This window comes from Odocoileus virginianus, chromosome 13 (genome assembly GCF_023699985.2).
Source record: "Odocoileus virginianus isolate 20LAN1187 ecotype Illinois chromosome 13, Ovbor_1.2, whole genome shotgun sequence".
Taxonomy (NCBI): Eukaryota; Metazoa; Chordata; class Mammalia; order Artiodactyla; family Cervidae; genus Odocoileus; species Odocoileus virginianus.
Window position 1 is genome coordinate 20,614,121 of NC_069686.1, and position 26,541 is coordinate 20,640,661.

General features: G+C 41.2%; 1 protein-coding gene across 4 annotated transcripts in view; it reads right to left on the reverse strand.

The window, feature by feature from the left end:
* Window positions 1-5,737: 5,737 nt before the first annotated feature.
* Window positions 5,738-26,541, reverse strand: part of DHRS9 (dehydrogenase/reductase 9) — a 28,516-nt gene continuing 7,712 nt past the window's right edge. For 3 of the 4 annotated variants that reach the window (XM_070476076.1, XM_070476077.1, XM_070476074.1), the window contains exons 2-5: window positions 14,454-14,825; window positions 12,999-13,257; window positions 10,897-11,060; window positions 5,738-8,483 (exon numbers count right to left, since the gene is read on the reverse strand). In XM_070476076.1, the coding sequence (XP_070332177.1) occupies window positions 8,260-8,483; window positions 10,897-11,060; window positions 12,999-13,257; window positions 14,454-14,766 (960 nt within the window). In that variant the 5' untranslated portion in view covers window positions 14,767-14,825 and the 3' untranslated portion in view covers window positions 5,738-8,259. Of the gene's footprint in view, window positions 8,484-10,896; window positions 11,061-12,998; window positions 13,258-14,453; window positions 14,826-16,792; window positions 18,115-26,541 lie in introns of those variants that run through there. The other variant, XM_020880798.2, reaches the window with a different exon arrangement.

Genomic DNA, 26,541 nt, shown 5'->3' on the forward strand with positions numbered 1-26,541 from the left:
TAATCACGATGGTATGATCACTCACCTAGAGCCAGACATTCTGGAATGTGAAGTCAAGTAGGCCTTAGGAAGCATCACTACAAACAAAGCTAGTGGAGGTGATGGAATTCCAGTTGAGCTATTTCAAATCGTGAAAGATGATGCTGTGAAAGTGCTGCACTCAATATGCCAGCAAATTTGGAAAACTCAGCAGTGGCCACAGGACTGGAAAAGGTCAGTTTTCATTCCAATCCCTAAGAAAGGCAATGCCAAAGAATGCTCAAACTGCCACAGAATTTCTCACATCTCACACGATAGCAAAGTAATGCTTAAAATTCTCCAAGCCAGGCTTCAGCAATACTTGAACCATGAACTTCCAGATGTTCAAGCTGGTTTTAGAAAAGGCAGAGGAACCAGAAATCAAATTGCCAACATCTGCTGGATCATCAAAAAATCAAGAGAGTTCCAGAAAAACATCTATTTCTGCTTTATTGATTATGCCAAAGCCTTTGATGGTGTGGATCACAATAAACTGTGGAAAATTCTGAAAGAGATGGGAATACTAGACCATCTGACCTGTCTCTTAAGAATCCTGTATGCAGGTCAGGAAGCAACAGTTAGAACTGGACATGGACCAACAGACTGGTTCCAAATAGGGAAAGGAGTACATCAAGGCTAAATATTGTCACCATGCTTATTTAACTTCTATGCAGAGTACATCATGAGAAATGCTGGGCTGGAAGAAGCACAAGCTGGAATCAAGATTGCCAGAAGAAATATCAATAACCTCAGATATGCAGATGACACCATCCTTATGGCAGAAAGTGAAGAAGAACTAAAGAGCCTCTTGATGAAAGTGAAAGAGGAAAGTGAAAAAGCTGGCTTAAAGCTCAACATTCAGAAAACTAAGATCATGGCATCTGGTCCCATCACTTCATGACAAATAGATGGGGAAACAGTGGAAACAATGGCTGACTTTATTTTTCTGGGCTCCAAAATCACTGCAGATGGTGATTGCAGCCATGAAATTAAAAGACGCTTACTCCTTGAAGGGAAAGTTATGACCAACCTAGACAGCATATTAAAAAGCAGAGACATCACTTTGCCAACAAAGGTCCATCTAGTCAAGACTATGGTTTTTCCAGTGGTCATGTATGGATGTGAGAGTTGGGCTATGAAGAAAGCTGAGCACAGAAGAATTGATGCTTTTGAACTGTGGTGTTGGAGAAGACTCTTGAGAGTCCCTTGGACTGCAAGGAGATCCAACCAGTCCATCCTAAAGTAAATCAGTCCTGGGTGTTCTTTGGAAGGACTGATGCTGAAGCTGAAACTCCAATACTTTGGTCACCTGATGCAAAGAGCTGACTCATTTGAAAAGACCCTGATGCTGGGAAAGATTGAGGGCAGGAGGAAAAGGGGATGACAGAGGATGAGATGGTTGGATGACATCACTGACTCAATGGACATGGGTCTGGGTGAACTCCAGGAGTTGGTGATGGACAGGGAGGCCTGGCATGCTGCGATTCATGGGCTTGCAAAGAGTTGGACACGACTGAGCGACTGAACTGAAATGAACTGAAAACCATAATGAAGTATTACCTTACACCTGTTAGGGTGGCTATTGTCAAGAAGACAAAAGAAAAGTGGTGGTGAGGATGTAAAGAAAGTGAAATGCTTAAGCATAGTTGATGGGAATGTAATATGGTACAGTTGCTTTGGAAAACACTATGAAGATTCCTCAAGAAATTAAAAATGATACAGCAATCCCACTTCTGGGCATTTATCCAAAAGGAGTGAAATCAGAATCATGAAGAGATATTTGTACTTCCATGTTTATTGTAACACTGTTTAAAATAGCCAAAATGTGGAGAAACAAGTGAAATATTCGCCTATGGATGAATGGATTAAAAAATATATATATGGTATATACACACAGTGGAATATTATTCAGCCTTAAAAAAGAAGAGAATTCTTCAATATGCCTCAACTTGGATGAACCTAAAAGACATTATACTAAGTGAAATAAGCCAGTCACAGAAGGACAAATATTGCATGTTAATACTTAGCTGAGGTATATAAAATAGTCAAACTAATGGAAGCAAGGAGTAGAATGGGGATTGCCAGGGACTGAGGGGATTGGGCAATGGGAAGCTGTTCTTTAACTGGTATAAAATTTCTTTTATGCAAGATGATTTGTTCCTTGGATCTGTTGTATAACGCCATGCCTAAGTTTACAATATTGTATTGTATATTTCATTTTTTAAGAGGGTGGGTTTTGTGTTGTCTTCTTACCACGTTAAAAGCAAATGAAAAGCAAAGAAAAAAACCAAAAACCTGCATCTAAGAGGTAGTTGTGTGTTTAGTCGATCAATCACATCCGACTCTTTGAGACTTCACGGACCATAGCCCACCAGGCTCCTCTGTCCATGGGGATTCTTCAGGCAAGAATACTAAAGTGGGTTGCCATGCCCTCCTGCAGGGGATCTTCCCAACCCAGGGATTAAACCCAGGTCTCCCACATTGCAGGCAGATTCTTTACCATCTAAGCCACCAGGGAAGCAAACCAGGTAAGGGGGGACCCGGATGCTTAGGGTTAGGTAAAACCATTCATGCAATGGACAAATGCGTTAAGAACCTGACATGCACTCAGGGTTAAATATTATATTTTTTATTATATTTTTATTATACCAGTGGGAACCCAGGTTGCTTGGATTACTTGATCCAAGTTACCATCATTAGTTGGGTGGCATCATGCTTAAGTTCTAGGCACCATAAATAAGAGGGAAAAACAGACCTAGAGGATTGAGAGTAAATATTTTACTTAGGTGTTTGACTGGTTGGCTTTGGTCAGGGCTTATGCTGTGCATCTATAGCAGATTGCTTTCCATCTCCAGTTTCTCAAAAGGAGCTGAAATGAAACTTTTCAGGGCAGTTGCTGGTATACAGTGCGACAGGATGCTGCATTGCTTTGCGAGATCTGTTTCAGACTAGGGCACTATTTATTTCCAGGGACAAATCAGGCAAGAGCTGTGATCTGGCTCTTTCCTGGGCAGATGCTATGTGCAAAAATATCTTAGAAAGCTTGTTAAACCAGAATCTGCCTTAGAACCCGATTATTTTAATACCTCATATAGATGAATGGATTTACTCATATTTTGTTTTAAGAAGTGAATCACAGAGTTGAAGAATGCCAGCAGTGTATCAGCAGGATTGTCTTATTTTTCAACATGAAAAAACTTATGAAACTGTTGGCTAGTATTATCTTTATAAACAGTGGTGTAGATTAAGTTGTCACGAATAATTCATAAATATTAAAAAAACTTTTAATTTTGAGAACGTTTAGCTCTCCCCTTCACACTGATGGGCCTGAGATGTCTTGTGTTCTTGAGAATTGTTGGGATTAATAGAGTGGAGAAGAGCCGAAACTGATAATTTTTCTTAGATGCTCCTGGAAATTTTCCTCATTAAATGTTGGGCTGGGTTTCCCACTGAAGCTTCAGAGTTTCTGGGGAGATTTTAAATAGAAAGGGATTCTCCTCAGCCTGGATGACATGGACATGCCCTGCCTACAGGCATAAAAATGGACAAAATGACGTCTGATGCTCCCTTTTTCTGTGAGCACTGAACCCTAAGTCTCAATTTAGACACAGGCTCCTTCACAGTGTCTCTGGACCAACAGGTCATGAGAAATCTCTATGGCAACAAACCAGCATTAGGGAACCCCTTGTAGAAATACTCAAAGGCTTGAGGAAGTTACAGGATTTTGTCTGAAGAGACTCACTGACAGTGGAAGTAATGCAGGTGGCAAGCTTGATCTGAAGTGCTAGACTGCACCTGAGAAGGATTAATACAGGCTGATTTCTGCATTTATCCAACAAATATTTACTGAACATTGGTCTATATGCCAGCAGTCTGCTAGACAAGGAAATAGGAAGATAAGCAAACCAACATGACTCCTGATTTCATGAAACTTATAACATTTGATAAGAAAGGCCACTTTACCTAACTTACCTGTCACACAAATACATAATTACAGACTGTCATAAGCTCCCTGAAGTAAATTACAGAGTGCAGTGAGAATGTAGAAGATGGGAATGTCGTTGGTATGAAAAGATGGTGGTAGGAATTTGGAATTGTATGGGCTTGCCTGAGAAGGGGTTGAGTCTGTAGGATGAAGAAACTAGATAGGCAGGTAAAACGGGAACGTTCTAGGGAGAAGCATGGGCAAAGGCCCTCAGATGGCAAAATGAAGATAGTAGCCTAAAATGAAGGTTTGTGAAATGTGCTGGGGCAATGTGGTTTATGTCATGTATTTTAATCTTAGTCAAAGGGCAATGGGAATACACTGAAGGGTTTGGGAAAGTGGAAGTGGGGAGAAAAGCAGCAAGATCAGACTTTAATCTTGAGCAATCTGACTGCAGTGAGGAGAGACCATCGAAGGTACACAGAAGTAAATACGCTGTAGTTGAGGTAAGAGATGACAGAAGCTTGGACAGATGGTTGCCCTAGAGGCGAAGAGGAGTAGATGGACCCGAGATCTCCTCAGGAGATAAAACTGATGGTAGTTGGTGCTGGACCCAGAAAGGGTTGGTGGGGCAAGGGAGACAGAAATTCCAGGTTTGAATGTATTGTTCACATAGAGCTACATCAGACAGAGCTGGCTTTTTAGATCAGATCAAGGGGAAGATCTGGAACACTTTCTTGGTCCCTCCAAACTAAGTAGGGAGGGACCTCCCTAGCTTGATGTGGTAGAAGACGATATCTCAATTCATCTTTTTTTAAAAAAATATTTATTTGGCTGTGCCATGTCTTTGTTGAGGCATGTGGGATCTAGTTCCCTAACCAGGGATTGAACCCAGGGCCCCTGCATTGGGAGTGCAGAGTCTTAGCCACTGAACACCAGGTAAGTCCCTCAATTCATCTTGACCAGGGATTCCTGGAGAAGCCCCTCTAAGGCATACTGAGCAGAGGCCTCAGTCTTTGGTTTACCTTTTGTTTTTAAAAATAATTAATTAATTTATTTTAATTGGAGGCTAATTACTATACAATATTGTAGTGGTTTTTGCCATTCGTTGACATGAATCAGCCATGGGTGTACATGTGTTCCCCATCCTGACCATTCCTCCCACCTCCCTCCCCATCCCATCCCTCAGGGTCATCCCAGTGCTCCAGCCCTGAGCAGCCTGTCTCATGCATCGAACCTGGACTGGCGATCTGTTTTACATATGATAATATACATGTTTCAATGCTATTCTTTCAAATTATCCCACCCTCGCCTTCTCCCGCAGAGTCCAAAACTCTGTTCTTTCTATCTGTGTCTCTTTTGCTGTCTCATATATAGGGTCATCATTACCATCTTTCTAAATTCCATATATATGCATTAACATACTGTATTGGTGTTTTGGTTTCTGACTTACTTCACTATGTATAATAGGCTCCAGTTTCATCCATCTCTGGTTTACCTTAAGCTCTGTGAAGAAAGGGACTATGTCTTGTTCCTGACTGTTGGCCAGTGCTTAGCAGAAAGCCCAGCACATATGTCCACCAAAATATTATGATAAATATATGATATTTTCCCAAGAGCACAGAGAATATAAGAAGCAATGGCAAGAAGGGGAGAAGTCTAGAAACCTATACTTCAGACCTTTGGCGCAGTGTCCCTCCCTCCCTCCCAGGTCATGTGCTTTTTTTGAGACTATGCCTTTCTACTTCAAATACCCTCACCTCCTCATTTAGTTGAAAAAGTTTTAAAAGTTGCTTAGGTGAATATATTTGGTTTTATTTTGAAGTGATACCATAATTTGGCAGCATTTATTTAAGTACAGCATTTTTTTTTCGGTTGGATGAAACAGGGACTTATCAATTGTAACTACATGGAGAAATGAGTAAAGAACTCAGGTCTATGCAAAACAAAGGAAATAACCATTAGGAAAGTTCAGCACTTCCCAGTTGGCTCAGGCAGTAAAGAATCTGCCAGAGATTCTTGCAGGAGACCCAGGTTCTATCCCTGGGCCAGGAAGATCCCCTAGAGAAGGAAATGGCAATCCACTCCAGTATTCTTGCCTGGAGAATTCCATGGACAGAGGAGCCTGGCAGGCTACAGTCCATGGGGTCACACATGCCTGAGCATGCACGAACGCAAGCTCAACTGCACAGTGGAAAGTTCAGCAAGGGATGTTCTGGAAGATTCTAAAAGTCTGGGCAGCCCTAGGGGCCTGGAAGCCTGGGAGCAGCAGGCTAGATTTTGTTTAAAATATTTATTTACTTGGCTGCATCAGGTCTTAGTTGTGGGCATGTGGGATCTTTAGCTGTGCCATGTGGGATCCAGTTCCCTGACCAGGGATCAAACCCAGACTCACCTGCATTGGGAGCATGGAATCTTAGCCACTGAACCACCAGGGAAGTCCCAGGTTAGATATTTTTAAAGCAATGAAATGAACCCAAGATCTAGGAATTCAAGGTGAGAAGGAGGAGCCTCAGCAAACGATGTGGATGAACTTCATCTCCAAGGACAGTTGGAGTGACAGTTGCCTGGTGTTAATTCCAAACAGAAGAAATCAGGGATGTACAGGTGGAATGGCCTCTGGGGCTTGTAGGATCAAGATGGGGATGAGTTCTTTGATAGGTGGTGAGGATAGTTGAGATCACTTTGCTTGAAAATTTTTCTCTATGATTCTTGCTGTGACTGTCTTCATTTTCATGTAAAAAGGATGAGTGTATCTTTTCTCAAAATAATGAAACATATGGGCCTGATCCCATTGGAAATTTGATTTTTGAAAGTCATCAATATGTTGTAAATGTCAGAGGAGGTAACTCCCTCATAGGCAGATGTTTCCATAAAGGTGAGTGAAAATGAATAGGATTACTGACATCTTCAAAAGAACATGGTTTTAAGCAGCAGATATTAAATATTTTCTTCACAGTAAATTCAGTGTGTGTGCACATGCATGCACAAATATACACACTAGGTAATTTCCCCAACTCTTTCACTCTGTGTTATTCTGTGGTTACCCACGTATGTGAGTTGCTCAGATGTGCCTGACTCTTTGTGACCCCTTGGACTATAGCCCAACAGACTCCTCTGTCTATGGGATTCTCCAGGCATGAATACTGGAGAGGTTTCCATTTCCTTCTCCAGGGGATCTTCCCAACCCAGGGACTGAATTCCAGTCTCCTGCAAAGAGGTAGATTCTTTACTATCTTAGCCACCAGGGAAGCCCATATTATCCTGCAGCAGATATTAAAATTTGACACTTTGGGTTTTTTCATATAAATATTCAACCAACCTTCGTGAATGATACTGGGTGCTGGGGTTTGGGGAAGCATCTGTTTAGGCAGTTTCTTTTGGATGGGCTGTGGGTTCCAAGTCAACCCAGTTTAGAACCATTAAATGAGCCAGCAGCAGGCCTGCTGTCACCATAACTGTTGGTGAAAGAGAGTCTCTGAATTTAGCTCTGTATTTTCATGAGGCTTCAGAGACACCTCACATACTGGATTTCCCAACCATCTCAGGTGTAAGTTGTATCAAAGAGTCTATGTCTCGTTACATTTTACAAGCTTCAGGATAAACGCACAGGCTCTACATTTTTCTTCTTTTGGAATGACAAGTTCCTCTGCTGTTACCATCTATCCACAGGTGGCGGTCCTGGAATCTCCCTACCTACACTTTTACACCTGTTTCTTTTTTTTTTTTAGTCCTCTTACTCCTTCTCTCCTTTTTCTTCCCTCCTACTAGCACTCTTACCTAGTATTTTTCTGCTGCCCCTTAGCTTCCATCAGTCTCACAATGCCCTATTACCCTTTCTTCTCCTGTCCCCATTGAAGCTCACAGAACCAAGTTCCAGTTCTTTAGAATCTTATTCTCAGCAAGATAGCACATCCAATCCCCCTTTAGGAAATTATTCTCCTTATCTCTTAATATTTTGATCAGGGACAAATATTTAACATTCAGGAGTCACTCTAAGTGGTGTGGATTAAAAGCATGGGTCAGGCACGGGTGAAAAATCATTTTGGATGGGAAAGCCTGTCCACTTTCCATACATTATAACCAGTAGGCAAAGACTAAATATCGGGCAGGTGCCACCCCTGCCCACCTTCTCAAGAAAAATTTGAGGAGGGACCCTGCGACCTCAAAGGTGATGGTGGCAGCCCATCTTTTTACCAAAAGAAGTTTGATCTAAATGAGTCCAGTTTGGATTAGGTAAAGAATGAGATTGAGGAGATGTGTCCTAGAAATCAGCCAATTTCACAGCCTTGGGCAGGTATTTGTCATCAGCTGAGTCATACTGCCTTGGGATTAGCCAGCTCTACTTTCTGTTTCAACAATAAAAAGTCTTGCAAAACTGCTGGCATGTGAGACAGAGGGATCCAGAAAGTTTTGGCATCTTTTCCAGCAGCATAACGGGTTTTAGGGAAGAGACTTGTGAGAGCATGGTCCATGCACTCCACCACCAGGGACAGGTCCATGTTCACAAAGGATGCAGTGCCTTTCAATTGTTCTAGGCCTGTAAAAAAAGAGACAAAAGCACATTTACCCTGTGGAAGAAGGGGAATAGGGGAGTGTGAAGCTAGGTTGCAAAGGGGAGGATGCAGTGAGGGAACTTATTTTGATTTTGTCATTATAACTGGGTCCCCTTGTGATGGGTTTTTATCTATTCCTCAGGGATGCAGCAGTGATTTCTTTAGATTGTTGGCTCTCAGACTTGAGTGAGCAGCAGAATCTCCTAGAGAGCTTGTTCAAAGCCAGAACCCAGGAAGTTAGTAGTTTGTATAAACATAGTGGTAGTAGGATATACACAGTACTTCTTAAAACAAATTTGATATAGGAAATGTGTTTACACATGCTAGTGCATATATGTGTGCACTAATATAGCATGTGCCTCTATAATTTAGTGACTAAAGAGAGACTCATCTACTAAAGCCCTGACTCAGGAAGCTAAAGGTATCTTGGTTCTCAGCAAATGAATTGTTTGAGTAATAAGCTAAGATACCTTTAAAGAGGCAGGGACTGGTGACGGCTTGAAGCATTCCTCCTGAGCTCTTAAAACATATCTTGAATTGTGTATCCTCAAGGGAAAATCTATTGTGTTAAATCTTTTGACTTCAGCTCCCAGTAGCCACAAGCTGTTCCAAGAGCCTAATTGAGGTTAGCTCATAAGTCTTAAGTCTATTTTAAACTCCTACTACTCCAGTCTGGGAAATGAAGCAACGTGAGCTTAAGTTTGTGGTCTGCTTTGGAAACATGAGTCTGGCTGATCTCGAAGTCTTGGCTTGGAGAACTCTAATAAGAGCAATCAGGACAAAATCGGGCTCTAAGCCTTTGGTAATTCTGAGAAAGGACACCTGACCCAGAGGCCAAGTCAAAAAAATTTGAGATAGCAGTTGATGATATATTTTCAGGCATCTAGAAAATATCAATTTCAACATCAAACAGGGAAAGCTCTTTTCAATGAGGGATTTTGTTTTCGAACTTAGAGACTTCAGAGTTGGTGAGTGAGAAACAGCGCATTTAGTGGCAGTGGTTGTAACCTGATACGCAGTGACATGTCAGCACTGCGAGGTTTGTCAAACCGGAGGTTCTAGTTGACATATATGTACCTGTATGCATGTGTGTGTGTGTGTGCGCGTGCGCAGTGGGGTAGTTGCAGAAGTCAGTCATTCTCCCCCAGTAGATGTGACTAGGCTCTCGGCTCCACCTTGAAAACCCCTGGCCTTGAACCTTGCCGCAGCTGGCCCTCTTGCTGAAGCTGCTGAAGAAGAGGCAGGATCGCACTGGGGTTAGGGTGACACCAGGTCAGGTGGAGCTCCTGGCTCAAAGCAGGAGCTTAGTAACGTTTGAGGACTAGCAAGCAAATGTTAATAAGGCCAGGAAGTCTGATGCGGAGGTAAGAGCCCCAATACAGGAAGTTCCAGCAGTTCCTCAATGCCTCATTCCCATTACAGTGCATGGCAGAGAATAGATGGCCAAGCCAGGCCATCTGGCTTCAAACCCAGCACTTCCACTTACTAGCTGTGCCACTTTGGGCAAGTTACATCCCTGTGCCTCTGCGTCTATAAAATCCAGAGGGCTTGTTTGGACATTTTAAATGAAAGAGTTTGTGTAAAGTGCTTAGAACGGTGACAAGTATATAGTGAATGTTTACTATGTGTTAGTCATTGTTATCTAATCTTTATGATTATTCTTCCAGCCTTGACTCAGTCTGACTTACCTTACTTCTCCTTCCTCTTCACTGCCATGCATTCCTGCTTCAGAAAGCTTCCACCCAAATATTAATAATTTCTTCCTGTTTAGGTCTTATTCAAACCTGACCTTTCCTATGAAGGTTTCTTAACCAGCAATGCTTTGACCCTGTGCTGAATTTCTCGAGCAGTTAGACTGTACTGTCTAGCCCTCCTTCTAGGCTGTTGGGTTGTGTCTCAGAAATAAAGGGTCAAGTTTCTGGCATGTTGTAAATCTCAGTGGTCAGAGTCATCTGGTTACTTTCTGTTGTCAACTAGATTATAAGTTAGGCAGAGTCTGAGTCTTTGAATGAGTGGTGGGTGATCACCAAAAAGAGGTGGTTTGTGTAGATGTAATGACCATGGGCTCCAGTCCAGACATTGCTCTGAGGAGTTGTATAAACTTTGCTAGGACATTCCCCTTTCCAAACCTCTGCTGGCTGCAATAGTTCTTTTGAGGAATAAATGATATAATTCATGAGGCACTTAGTATGGAACTTACTACTTAGTAAATGCTCAGTAAATGTTTATAAACATGAGCAAGAGCTGACACTAATCAATAGGGACTCCTGATCTATATCTGAGATCCCTACTAGTGTATTACCATGATAACCTTATTTTTTCCTTTCTGTTTGAGTCTCTTTCAAGCTGTCTAGGACAATGAACCCCATAGGACCCTGGGTCCACCCCAAAGCTCACTTTTCTTGATGTAGCTTTCTCCATATTGTTGTTTGATGTCTGGAGACAGATGCTTCCAAATGGCAAGTTTTTTTTCAGCAGCCTTTTCTGGATCTGACAAATTGGTTTTGAACAATCCTGGTTCAATGCAAGCGACGTGCACACCAAAAGCTTTCATGTCCCGCCTGTGAAAAGAGCCAGTTGAAGACATTTAATTCAGGCTTATTTGAATAATGTTTGCTCATAAATCTTTTCGTGGAGTCACAGAATTGGGTGCACAGGAAAGAGCATCTTATCTACCATCTCAGTTTGCAGATGAGGAACTGGACTATGGGACAGATCATCTTCCACATTCCAGACTGGCTGCTATGTGGTACACATGTGGGACACATCTGAGTAGCAGAGCAAAATCTTTGAAAACTGAACACTGGGGTCTCAAACCACAGAAGGTTGGTTGAAAGTTGTGACCTGAACAAAGCTGGTCAATTATCTGCTAAAAACAATAACAATAACAACAAAAACCTTTCAACATTCTCCCCATAATTTAATAATACTCATAGTTTCATGTTGTACCAAATATTTAGCATATGATACATAAAAGAAGTCAGAAAATCTCAACTCACATGAGAAAAGACAATGGACAAGATACCAAGGCTGAGGCAGCACAGATGTTGGAATTATCAAAGTCTTTAAAGTGCTTGTTACAGACATGTTCCAAGAGATAGGCACTCCTGAGGTAAATGGGAATTTAGAAAACTTCAGAAAAGAAAGAATAGATAAAGAAGAACCAAGTGAAAATTTTACACTTAAAAAATGCAATAACCACAATAAAATATTTACTGGCTGGACTCATTAGTAAAATGAAGATGAAGGAAAGTCAATGAATTTGAAGACAGATCACTGGAAATTACCTAATCTTAACAGCAGAGAGAAAAATTGACAAAGTGAACAGAACCACAGGAATCTGTGGGACAAAGCCAAAAGGTCTAATATTTGTGTTAGAATCCCAGAAGGAAGAGAAATAGTGGATTGTAGATAAAAAATGTTTGGAGAAACAATGGCTGAAACCTCCTCAAATATGTGAAAAGCCATAAACCTACAGATTGGAGAAGCCCAGTGAACCTCAAACATCATAAACCCAAAGAAACTAATGCTTGGGGCACCGAATTGAAGGACTTTGTTTGCTAAGTTGGTCCTTTCATGGTTTTATGCTCTGGGGTTCTCTGGTGACACACAGCAAAAAGAGGTAGTCAATGCTTTCTTGTGGTAGCAAAATCTTCACATTAGATTAGCAAGCTTCTGTGTGTGTGTGTGTGTGTGTGTGTGTGTGTGTGTGTGTGTGTGTGCGTGTTAGTCACTCAGTCTTGTCCGACTCTTTGCTACCCCATGGACTATAGCCCGCCAGGCTCCTCTGTCTATGGGATTCTCCAGGCAAGAATACTAGAGTGGGTTGCCATTCCCTTCTCCAGGTAGCAAGCTTCTACTCTAAGTTTTATTTGGAAATGGAAGCATCCGAGGAAAGCTGTCTTCCTTGTCTTTGGGGTAGAAGTGGGATGGTTACCATCCATTCAGCTATAGTATGTGAAATTTTGAGTCCAGAACTTGCAACACGGCAGGGGGTGGGGAAGAAAAGCTGCATCGCTAAGTCATTACTTTATCAGATAATTTTCTACTGAGGGTTTAAATAAGATGTCACTGTTGTGTCTGCAACTGACAGTAATACCAACAGAGAGACCTGATTTAGTTCCTCTCTATGATTCCCTAACTATTAAACAAGCTGATCCGTTGAATACAAATTTGCCACCACTATTCACATATCCATTAATGCAAAAAGGAGAAAAGACTTTAAAAGATTTAGGTTCAAATCCCATTCTACCATTTGACAGCTGGGTGACCTTGGGTGAGTTATCCCAACTCTCTTAGTTTCACTGGTATCATTTATATTTTATCTCTCCTTTTTAAAATGTTTTTTCCTTATTTTTTTGCTTCAAACCCTTGTGTCAAGGGCTGACATTCAGTATCATAAACTGGGAATAGTTTTAAGTACTAAATAGTGTCTGGTATATAAATGTTCAATGAACATTAATGGTTATTATTTGCTAAGATGTCCATGTTTGCTTTACCTTAAGCTGTCATTGAAGCCTTCTACTGCATATTTAGATGGAGAATAGCCCCCTCCACCAAATGCAAGCCGACCCCCAATGCTGGAGACATTGATAATTCTCCCTCGAGCCTTTTTGACCAAGGGAAGCATGTTTAACGTGACACTGATGAGTCCAAACAGGTTCACTTCAACAGGTTCTCTGTAGTCCTCGACAGTCAGCCAGTCGTTGGGTGCCAGCACACCAAGAATGCCAGCGTTGTTGATCAGACCCCAGAGACCTAGAACAGAGCGGAAGGGAAGGAGGTATGGTAGAAGGTGATACTTATATAGGCATCCTTGATGGAAATACAGCTCTGCCTTATCTGATGGTGCCATTTCCTCCTTCCAGTCATCTTCCTTCCTGCTTTGAATACTTGCAGTTTGGGGAAGTGATAGTACAGTGGGTGGGAGGTTAAACCGAAACGACTGAAGTTCTGTTACCGGAAGCCAATCTCACAATTTTTCTGTTTCTGCTTTGAATGTCAAACACTATCTGAGTGAGTCTTTTTAATCTCAGATGTGAGGAAATTGCTCTATTTTTCCTATCATGCTGGATGACATAGCCAGAGAATACTTATGAACTGTTTTTATAGACAAAGAACAGCATCGATCTATTTCACATTTATTTTTGGTAAAAATCCAGTCATTCACCTGTCTTATGTTATGATGGGAAACATTTAACATTGTTAAAAGTGTTTGGCATTCAAGTATCAAAATATTATTTGGAGCCTTATCAAACTACTGCTTTTGAGGTTCAGAGTCTCAACTATATGATGAAGATGTGATAAAGAAAAATCACATTTGTTTGTTTTTTCCTTTATGGATTCAAATATCTTCATCCATGAGAGTATTTCAAACTTCATTCAAGGAAAAAAAATAAAAAGTCTTCTAGTTCAGAATGCTCCTATCTTTGCAGAATCTAATGCAGAATGAGGTCCAGTGACTCCTTATTCTACCATGGCTACCTAAGACACATTTGCTCAGATTGCCAGACTATTTTCTTCCTTTCCTAGTGACAGTGTGTGAGCTCTGGAACCATTTTGCAGTCAGAAGATGGTCCTGGGTATCCAGACGGCAACTCGAGGGTTGCCCTCAGGATCTACTGTAGCTTTTGGCCCCAAGTTGTTTGCTATGTAAGTGGTTAGAGTCGCACTTCACAGAAAAAGACCAGTTAACACCATCATCTTGGTTCTAAATTCACCCATGGGGACGCATGAGAAGATAATGCGGGCTGTGTCTCTCATGCATGTAGAGAGCTTGCAATGTAGAAATATTCAGGGCTATTCTAAACTTTCTCCCATCTTCTCCAGCACACAACTGGTATCTAGGAGACATTATTTTTGGAAAGACCATTTAAAATCAGACTATTTACTTTCATTTAGCTTTGCTTACTTCTCAACACCCCCTCCATTCCCCTCATTTTCACATCACTCACCTTTCTCCCCAACTTGGTTTTTCACCCACTGGGCAGCCCTCTTGACATTTTCTGGGTCAGTTACATCCAGAAGCACGGTATGAAGCCTCTCTGAAGTTTCTGCCTTTAAAGCTGTTGATCCTGATTCAGTCAGACAGGCAGCAATTACATGAAACCCTTTCTTATCAAAAGTTCTGGCTGCCAAGTTTCCAAAGCCAGTGTCACACCCAGTGATGAAAATGTACTTATCAGTGATGTTTGCGATCTTTAGCTGTCTTTTGTAATTCCACAGGAAACCACAAAGGATCAGAAGGGCTAACAGCCAAAAGAGCATTTTTTTCCTGTTGTATGACAAGGGCACTTCTTTCTTGAACAATAAAAGAAGATGGCGTCCTGAGTGTTCAAAATTAGACAGAAAATTCAAATTAGAACCATTAGGGCATAATAACCCAGAGTGATGAACTTAAGATATCCTAATGCATTTGGATGGATACATAGATGGTTAAAAATACAATAACTCTTATTTGGTTGGGAAGATGGCTATGTAAGTGTTAAACTACACCTATCATATGTGCGTGTGTGTGTGCTCAGTTGTGTCTGACTCTTTGTGATCCCCATGGACTGTATTTCTCCAGGCTCTTCTGTCCATGGGATTCTCCAGGCAAAAACACTAGAGTGGGTTGCCATTTCCTCCTCCAAAGGATCTTCCTGGCTTAGGGATCGAACCTGTGTCTCCTGCATTGCAGGCAGATTCTTTACCACTACGCCACAAGGGTTTCCCAAGTGGCAGAGAAAGTAACTGGCAAAATTGACATGGGTCATTGGGTTGATCTGACTTTTTTCCTCTCTCTATATACATGCAAATATTTCTTTGCTTAATAAGGAATATGAACATAAACGCAGATAGAATGACACACACACTCATGTGCACACAGACACACAACTCTATTTCTATTGTTTTACAAGGAAGAGATTGTTTCAGATAAAAAAATAATGCAATATATCTTCATTTATCGTGGAAAATTTGGACTCTGCTTTCATCTTTTTTTCCTGCTGAAAGATCTATAGCTAAAGAAGAAAAAAACGGGTAGTAAAAATAAGTCAGCAGTAAAAGGAAGGTTTGTGCAAACTAGTTGGTTCTTGTGGTATAGCTGTGACTATTTCTAAAGCAGTCAGGTTTTTAGACTATTGTGACTTAAAAATTTGGTATAGTTTTTCCAAATCTTCTCTCTGTAGGAATTGATTTGTTGCAAGTGGATGTCTATGTAGCAAGATTTCCCCTTTTCAAATAAATAAATACATTTAAAATATATAATTTTGAGGGGTGGAGTGGTGTAACCAACTCTTGCAAAATTCGTATTTAGACATTTTAAGGAAATTTCATGTTTATACATTCAATTAGTATAGTGTTTTGCTCAAGTCTAGGTCTTGATAAATAATTGTTGAATAACTAAAAGTTGACTATATTCACCAAATAGATTCTGTAACCTTTGTTGCAATCCAAACTCCCAAGGGAATTGTGTGAAAAATGCAAATATTCACGGGGTTTAATATGCCCTAGAACTTAGAGTGGAAACTCTGTGTTGTAGGGTTTTGCTGCTGGCAGGCAGGCCTAAGGGGAGCAATAGTAAAACAATAGCTTACTTTTGTAAAGCGTTCTGCCTTTCACTTTTACAAATAGGTCTCATTGGATTCTCTTCATAGCCTTTTCAGTTAGAGAGGGCTCATTACTTGCCTCATTTTCCAGGAGAATTAATATTTCAATTAATAAATGGAAAAGGAAAAATGGAATTAGCAAATCATCATTTGGCAGCTGACATAGTGACAGTTGTTCCAGGCAGTTCTAAACTAGTGGGTGAAATTCTGATGAGAAACAGTAACTATAGAATCTCAAAGAATCTCTGCATAAGGCTCATACTAATTAAAAAGAGAGCGATAGTAATTTCACAGTGGAGAGATCTGCCGGATACCACTTTAAGCAAGTGATAAACACGAACACTATAGAGATGACAAAACGGCAGAGGAGTAGCTGGACATGGAGTACTTTTCTGTTCATGGATGCATCAGGGATATATCTTCAGATGCAAGGATCTCAGAGCTCCAGCTGAGAGCTGGCAGGAGTGCCTGACCACCGGAAAGGAATATGGATCCACGCAAAACTCAGTAAGAGGAAGGAAGGAAGGGAAAATTAGGAGAGTGAGTAGGGCCGGAACTGCATTCAGGGGGTGAAGGAATAAAGCAGGGATGAGATTCCCACACTGGAGCAATAGTTTGGGACCGAGAGGAGGCCGTTGAGGCTGCCGGAGAGCGAATCAATTGATCTGTGACGTTCTGGATGCAGCAGAGAACCACAGCCCTACCTGTCCAGGGCAGCTTCCTCCGTACGTGCAGCCGCTGGGAGCTGGGCCGTCGGGATGAGAGAGCAGTCCCAAAGTGAGGGCTGCTGGGGACTGCGGGAGATGGCCTGAGGGGGTGTGAGGGAGGAGACCACGCTGGGAGTGCCCTCGAAGGAAAGCTGGGCAGCCACGGAGGCAGGGCCATAGTGCTGAATCATGCGCAGGGGGTGGAGCCACCCCTGTAGCCTCTCTCCCCACCTGCCACAGCTGGCAGCTGACCAGTAGAGAAAGACCCCAGAGATGGTGGGCCTTGGTGGGCCTGATGCACCAAGCAGCAGAGAAAGATCACAGCCAGGAGGGCCCTTTGAGCGCCTGCTTCACCAAGCAACAAGGAAGGACCAGCTAGGGAAGTCCTTTGAATGCCAGCTTCCAGAGGCTAGAAAAAAGACTCTATGTCTGTGCTAAGTTGCTTCAGTTATGTCCAACTCTGTGTGACCCTGTGAACTGCAACCTGCCAGCCTCCTCTGTCCATGGGATTCTCCAAGCAAAAATATTGGAATGGGTTGCCATGCCCTCCTCCAGGGGGCTCTTCCCAACCCAAGGATCAAACCCATGTCTCTTATGTCTCCTGCATTAGCAGGTGGGTTCTTTATCACTAGCACCACCTGGGAAGCCCTTGAAAAAGAGTCTAATAGCCTTTATCTCCTATGCCCCAGCCACCGGCTTCCCTACGCTTTTGGCCCCACCAGGTTCCCACACTCTAAGCGGTCATGCCACCTCCCTGCCCAGTCCTCACTGGTGCAGAGCTGCCAGAGGCTAGAAAGAAAAAGCCTTAATAGTGCCATATCTCCTCCCCCTGTGGCCGCTGCCTCCCCTGCACACATGGTGCTGCCAGGGTCCCCACCATTCAAGCAGCTGTGATACCTCCACTCTTGGGTCTTGGGGCAGACCCAAGTCCTCCAGGGCAGCCTCAGGAGTGAACTCCTGTGATAACCTACATGCAGTGGTGGAGATAAAACCACAATGGTTTCAGCAGAGTGGCTAAGGAAGAGGATTGAAAATCTTTCCACCAGCTGTACAAACTGCAGATTAAATACACACAATCAACTAGGTAGACTCTGTGCCTATGGGATATAAAAAAGGACAATGAGTGTTCACATAAAAGAAAAAAACCCTAGCTCTGGCAACTGTGGACATTGGAGGCAAATACACATAGGAGTAGAGGCAGATTAGAATCCGACAGTAGGTCCCAAGAAAAGTCCAGTACAGGAGGGCTTCCTAGGAGGTGGAGGAGAACCACTACTCTCTATATACATTGTTTTCTTTTTTTCCCTTTCCCCTCTTTTCCCCTTTCTCCCCCTTTCCCCCTTTTTTATCCTCTTAATCTCCCCCCCTTTTTTCTTTTTCATATATTTCTAATTTTCTTCCTTTTTTTTTTCTTCATTCTCTTTTTTCTCTCTTCCTTTTGTAAATGTGTGAGTTTCGTTGGGTGCTCTTGGCATTTGAGTGTTGTTTTCACCATTAGTCTTGAGGTTTTGTCTTCTGTGCTATGATGCCTGTGAAGTCTTAGCAGACTATTGGAGCCAGAAAAATGGGTAAGTGATCTGGAAGACAGAATTGTGGAAAGAACTGAAGCAGAGCAGAATAAAGAAAAAAAAAAAAAAGAAAGAAAGAAATGAGGACAGTCTCAGAGACCTCTGGAACAATGTTAAGCATACTAACATATGAATTATAAGGGTCCCAGAAGAAGAAGGGGGAAAAGGCATGAGAAAATATTTGAGGAGATAATAGTCAAAAACTTCCCTAACTTGGGAAAGGAAATAACCATCCAAATCCAGGAAGTCCAGAGTCCAATACAGGATAAACCCAAGGAGAAATACACCAAGACACATATTAATCAAGCTAATGAAAATTAAACACAAAGAACAAATATTAAAAGCAGTATGGGAAAAGCAGCAAATAACACACAAGGGGATTCCCATAAGGCTAACAGCTAATCTTTCAACAGAAACTCTGGCCAGAAGGGAGTGACAAGGTATACTTAAAGTGATGAAAGAAACAAAATTACAACAAAGATTGCTCTATCTAGTAAGCATCTCATTCAGATTCAAAGGAGAACTCAAAAGCTTTATGGATAAGCAAAAAAAAAAAAAAAAAAAAGATAAAGAGAATTCGGTGTCACCAAACCAGCTTTACAACAAATGCTAAAGAAACTTCTCTGGGTTTGAAACACAAGAGAAAGAAAAGGCCTACAAAAACAAACCCAAAAGAATAAAGTAAATAGTAATAGGATCATTATTTAATTAGCGTTAGTCACTCAGTCGTGTCCAACTCTTTGTGACCCCATGAACTGTATGTAGCCCACCAGGCTGCTCTGTTCCTGGAATTCCCCAGGCAAGAATATTGGAGAGGCTAGCCATTTCCTTCTCCAGGGGATCTTCCTGACCCAGGGATTGACTCTAGGTCTCCTGCATTGCAGGCAGATTCTTTACTGTCTGAGCCACCAGGGAAACCCCATATGTATCATATATATCAATAATTATGTCAAATGTAAATTGACTAAATGCTCCAGTTAAAAGATACAATGGATACAAAAACCCTTATATATGCTGTCTACAAGAGATCCACCTCAGACCTAGGGACACACAGACTGAAAGTGAGGGGCTGGAAAAAGATATTGCATGCAAATGGAAATAAAAAAAAAAAGCAGGAGTAGCAATATTCATATCAGATAAAATAGACTTTGAAATAAAGACCCTTATAAGAGATAAGGAAGGACACTACATGATGATCCAGGAATCAATCCAAGAAGAAGATATAAACATTATAAATATATATGCACCCAACATAGGAGCACCTCAATACTAAGGTGAATGCTAACAACTATTAAAAGGGAAATTGACAGTAACACGATAATAGTGTAGGACTTTAATACCCCATTCATACCAATAGACAGATCTACCAGACAGAAAGTTAGTAAGAAAACACAAGCCTTAAATGATACATTATATCAGTTGGACCTAACTGATGTTTATAGGGCTTTATATCCAAACACAGCAGCTTTCACTTTTTCTCAAGCGCACATGGAATTTTCTCCAGGATAGATCACATTTTGGGTCACAAATCAAGCCTTGGTAAATTTTAAAAAACTGAAATCATTTCAAGCATCTTTTCCAACCACAACACTGTAAGACTAGATATCAGCTACAGGGAAAAAAACTACCAGACAAACACGTGGAGGCTAAACAGTACACTTCTGAATAACCAACATATTACTGAAGAAGTCAAAAAAGAAATCCAGATATACTTAGAAACAAATGGCAATGAAAACGCAACAACTCAAAACCTACAGGAGGCACTAAAAGTAGTGCTAAGTGGGACGCTTATACCAATACAAACCTCCTTAAGAATCAAGAAAAACATTGAATAAACAACCTAACCTAACAACACCTGAAGCAACTAGAAGAAGAACAAAAAACCCTGAAGTTTGTATAAGGGAAGAAATCATAAAGATCAGAGCTGAAATAAATGAAGGAGACAATAGCAACTTTTGATCCTGCACTGGAAAATCATTTTTTCTTTTGTCAAAAAGAACATTTTTAGGTTGACAAGTGAAATTTGAGTAAGCTTTGTAGATCTGATAAACAATAAATATTACATGAATATCAATTTCTCAATTTTGATCACTTCTATGATTATGTAGAAAAAGTCCCACTTTTTAGGAAATACACATGGAAGTATTTAAGGATTAAGTAGCACCATGTCTCCAACTTAAGTCTTAAATGGTTTAGGAAATAATAAAAATATGTATATAAACAAACATTAAGTATATATCCATCCTCTAAAGACAGAATAAGAATGTAAACGTTGCTGGGAGGAGCCAAGATGGCGGAGGAGTAGGACGGGGAGACCACTTTCTCCCCTACAGATTCATCGAAAGAACAATTGAACGCTGAGCAAATTTCACAAAACAACTTCTGATCGCTAGCAGAGGACATCAGGCGCCTAGAAAAGCAACCCATTGTCTTCGAAGGGAGGTAGGACAAAATATAAAAGATAAAAAGAGAGACAAAAGAGCTACGGACGGAGACCCGTCCCGGGAAGGGAGTCTTAATAGAGGAAGTTTCCAATCACCAGGAAACCCTCGCACTGGCGGGTCTGGGGGAAGTTTTCGAATCTCAGAGGGCAACCTAACTGGGGGGAAAAATTAAATAAGGCCCACAGATTATGTGCCTAAAAGCAACTCCCAGCAGAAAAGTACCCCAGACGCCCGCACCCGCCACCAACAAGTGGGGGCGGAATGGAGAGGAGCGGGTGGCATTGCTTAGGGTAAGGACCGGGCCTGAAGGCCCTGAGAGCAATTGGAGGGAGCTCTTTTAAACGGTGGGATAGCAAGGGAGAAAATTAACCGGCCGGAACGCACTGCCGGCCATTTACAAAACAAAGGGACTGAGAAACTCCAGAGAAGAGCCGGCCCATCCCCGCCAGAGGTAGGAGGCAGAGGGGAGGGGAAAGGGGCAAACTCAGCCCCAGAGAAGCCACCCCCTCCCACACTGCAAACAGGCCTCCGGTTTCTAGCTAAAGACTTCCTGAGATTCTGGATGGTCGACATCCGCCGCCAGGAGGGTCGCGGCTAGAGGCCAGCTCCTGAGAACAAACACAAGCCACAGGCACCCGACCTGCGCTCGCTGGGGCCGCGGAGGGAAAAGGAGCGCTGCACCCGGGGAGAGTGCGCCCAAGCTCCTGGCTGCCTGAACCGCTCAGGCCGGGGAAGGCACAGAACGCAGGCGCAACCGAATCCGCGCTTTTGTGGAGTACCCGAAAACTGGAACCGCACTCAACGCAGGGCCCGCTCCATATAGAGCAGCCGGGAGCCTGAGCAGTGTAGACAGGGAAAGCACAGACACCCGTGAGCAGGGCAAACCCAGTGTGGCCGGAACACTGTGAGTGCTATCCACACACAGTGTATCTGTCTGCAGCACCCCTCCGTCCCCGTAGCAGGACTGAACTGAACTAGTGAACCTAAATAAGAGATCACCTCCACCCGCCTGTGTCAGGGCAGAAATTAGACACTGAAGAGACGGCAAACAGAAGCCAAATAAACAAAGGGAACCGCTTCAGAAAGGACCGGTGCAACAGATTAAAATCCCTGAAGGTAACACCGACTATACCGGAAGGGGCCTATAGATATTGAGAAGTGGAAAGAGGAGCTATCTGAAATTGAACTGAACCTACACTGACAGCAACAGCTTCAGAGAAATTCCTACATATATATGTATATATATTTTTTAATTAAAAAAAATTTTTTTTTCTTTCCTTTTTAAAAATTTTTTCTCTTTTATTTTCTTTTAAAATTCCCTATTACTCCCCCATTACTCCTCAACTTTCATTTTCATATATTTTTACGATTTTTTTAATTAGGGAAAAACAAAAATTTTTTTTCTTTTTTTTCTTTTTTTTTCTTTGTCTTGTTTTTCTCTCCTATTTCCTTTTAAAGTCCTCTAATACTCCTCTATTATTCCTTAATTTTCATTTTCATTTCACTATAACCTTGCAAAAAAAAAAAGAGAGAAGCCCTATTTTTAAACCGAACTTCATATATATTTCTAAATTTTTTGTGTGTTTTTGTTTTTAAATATTGTATTTCAAAGAGTCTAACCTACGCTAGATCTTTAATCTTTGTTTTTCAGTATGTGAAATAAATTTTGGACATTTAAGAATCCAATATTCCCATTTCTATTCAGGAGTGTGTTGATTACTCTCTCCCACTTTTGACTCTCTGTTTTCTACCTCAGAACACCTCTATTTCCTCCTTTCCCCTTCTCTTCCCAATCCAATTCTGTGAATCTTTGTGGGTGTCTGGGCTATGGAGAACACTTTGGGAACAGATAACTGCATAGAGCTGTCTCTCTCCTCTTGAGTCCCCCTTTTTCTCCTGCTCACCTCTATCTCCTTCATCCCTCTCCTATTCTTCATGTAACTCTGTGAACCTCTCTGGTTGTCCCTTACAGTGGAGAATCTTTTTACCATTAGCCTAGAAGTTTTATTATCAGTGCTGTATAGCTGGAGAAGTCTTGAGACTATTGGAAGAATAAAACTGAAATCCAGAGGCAGGAGACTTAAGCCCAAAACCTGAGAAAACCAGAAAACTCCAGAAAACTCCTGACTACACGGAACATTAAGTAATAAGAGACCATCCAAAAGCCTCCATACCTACACCAAAACCAACCACCACCCAAAAGCCAATAAGCTCCAGTACAAGACATACCACGCAAATTCTTTAGCAACGCAGGAACATAGACCTGAGTGTCAACATACAGGCTGTCCAAAGTCACACCTAACACACAGACCCATCGAAAAACTCATTACTGAACACTCCATCACACTCCAGAGAGAAGAAATCCAATTCCATGCACCAGAACACTGACACAAGCTTCCCTAACCAGGAAACCTTGACAAACCAATCGTCCAACCCCACCCACTGGGTGAAACCTCCACAATAAAAAGGAACCACAGACCACCAGAATACAGAAAGCCCACTCCAGACACAGCAATCTAACAAGATGAAAAGGCAGAGAAATACCCAACAGGTAAAGGAACATGAAAAAGACCCACCAAGTCAAACAAAAGAGGAGGAGATAGGGAATCTACCTGAAAAAGAATTTAGAATAATGATAATAAAAATGATCCAAAATCTTGAAAACAAAATGGAGTTACAAATAAATAGCCTGGAGACAAAGATTGAGAAGACGCAAGAAATGTTTAACAAGGACATAGAAGAAATAAAAAAGAGTCAATTAAAAATGAATAATGCAATAAATGAGATCAAAAACACTCTGGAGGGAACCATGAGTAGAATAATGGAGACAGAAGATAGGATAAGTGACGTAGAAGATAAAATGGTGGAAATAAATGAAGCAGAGAGGAAAAAAGAAAAAAGAATCAAAAGAAATGAGGACAACCTCAGGGACCTCTGGGGCAATGTGAAACGCCCCAACATTCGAATCATAGGAGTCCCAGAAGAAGAAGACAAAAAGAAAGGCCATGAGAAAATACTCGAGGAGATAATAGCTGAAAACTTCCCTAAAATGGGGAAGGAAATAGCCACCCAAGTCCAAGAAAACCAGAGAGTCCCAAACAGGATAAACCCAAGGCGAAACACCCCAAGACACATATTAATCAAATTAACAAAGATCAAACACAAAGAACAAATATTAAAAGCAGCAAGGGAGAAACAACAAATAACACACAAAGGGATTCCCATAAGGATAACAGCTGATCTATCAATAGAAACCCTCCAGGCCAGAAGGGAATGGCAGGACACACTTAGAGTAATGAAAGAGAATAACATATAACCTAGATTACTGTGCCCAGCAAGGATCTCATTCAGACATGAAGGAGAACTCAAAAGCTTTACAGACAAGCAAAAGCTGAGAGAATTCACCACCACCAAACCAGCTCTTCAACAAATGCTAAAGGATCTTCTCTAGACAGGAAACACAGAAAGGTTGTATAAACGTGAACCCCAAACAACAAAGTAAATGGCAACGGGACCATACCTATCAATAATTACCTTAAATGTAAATGGGTTGAATGCTCCAACCAAAAGACAAAGGCTGGCTGAATGGATACAAAAACAAGACCCCTATATATGTTGTCTACAAGAGACCCACCTCAAAACAAGAGACATATACAGACTGAAAGTGAAGGGCTGGAAAAAATATTTCACACAAACGGAGACCAAAAGAAAGCAGGAGTCGCAATACTCATAGCAGATAAAATAGACTTTCAAATAAAGGCTGTGAAAAGAGACAAAGAAGGACACTACATAATGATCAAAGGATCAATCCAAGAAGAAGACATAATAATTATATATGCACCCAACATAGGAGCACCGCAATATGTACGGCAAACGCTAACGAGTATGAAAGAGGAAATTAATAGTAACACAATAATAGTGGGAGACTTTAATACCCCACTCACAACTATGGATAGATCAACTAAACAGAAAATTAACAAGGAAACACAAACTTTAAAGGACACAATGGACCAGCTAGACCTTATTGACATCTATAGGACATTTCACCCCAAAACAATCAACTTCACCTTTTTCTCAAGTGCACACGGAACCTTCTCCAGAATAGATCACATCCTGGGCCATAAATCTAGTCTTGGAAAATTCAAAAAAATTGAAATCATTCCAGTCATCTTTTCTGACCACAGTGCAGTAAGATTAGATCTCAATTACAGGAAAAAAATTATTAAAAATTCAAACATATGGAGGCTAAATAACACGCTTCTGAATAACCAACAAATCATAGAAGAAATAAAAAAAGAAATCAAAATATGCATAGAAATGAATGAAAATGAAAACACAACAACCCCAAACCTATGGGACACTATAAAAGGAGTGCTAAGGGGAAGATTCATAGCATTACAGGCCTACCTCAAGAAACAAGAAAAAGTCAAATAAATAACCTAACTCTACACCTAAAGCAATTAGAGGAGGAAGAAATGAAGAACTCCAGGGTTAGTAGAAGGAAAGAAATCTTAAAAATTAGGGCAGAAATAAATGCAAAAGAAACCAAACAGACCATAGCAAAAATTAACAAAGCTAAAGGCTGTTTTTTTGAAAAAATAAACAAAATTGACAAACCATTAGCAAGACTCATTAAGAAACAAAGGGAGAAGAACCAAATTAACAAAATTAGAAACGAAAATGGAGAGATCACAACAGACAGCACTGAAATACAAAGGATCATAAGAGACTACTACCAGCAGCTCTATGCCAATAAAATGGACAACTTGGAAGAAATGGACAAGTTCTTAGAGAAGTATAACTTTCCAAAACTGAACCAGGAAGAAATAGAAGATCTTAACAGAGCCATCACAAGCAAGGAAATCGAAACTGTAATCAGAAATCTTCCAGCAAACAAAAGCCCAGGACCAGCAACAGACAAAGGATTAATCTCAAAAATATACAAGCAACACCTCCAGCTCAACTCCAGAAAAATAAATGACCCAATCAAAAAATGGGCCAAAGAACTAAACAGACATTTCTCCAAGGAAGACATACAGATGGCAAAAAAACATATGAAAAGATGCTCAACATCACTCATTATCAGAGAAATGCAAATCAAAACCGCAATGAGGTACCATTACACGCCAGTCAGGATGGCTGCTATCCAAAAGTCTACAAGCAATAAATGCTGGAGAGGGTGTGGAGAAAAGGGAACCCTCTTACACTGTTGGTGGGAATGCAAATTAGTACAGCCACTATGGAAAACAGTGTGGAGATTTCTTAAAAAGCTGGAAATAGAACTACCATATGACCCAGCAATCCCACTTCTGGGCATACACACCGAGGAAACCAGATCTGAAAGAGACACGTGCACCCCAATGTTCATTGCAGCACTATTTATAATAGCCAGGACATGGAAGCAACCTGGATGCCCATCAGCAGACAAATGGATAAGGAAGCTGTGGTACATATACACCATGAAATATTACTCAGCCATTAAGAAGAATTCATTTGAATCAGTTCTAATGAGATGGATGAAACTGGAGCCCATTATACAGAGTGAAGTAAGCCAGAAAGATAAAGACCATTACAGTATACTAACACATATATATGGAATTTAGAAAGATGATAATGATAACCCTATATGCAAAACAGAAAAAGAGACACATGTATAGAACAGACTTGTGGACTCTGTGGGAGAAGGCGAGGGTGGGATGTTTCAAGAGAACAGCATCGAAACATGTATATTATC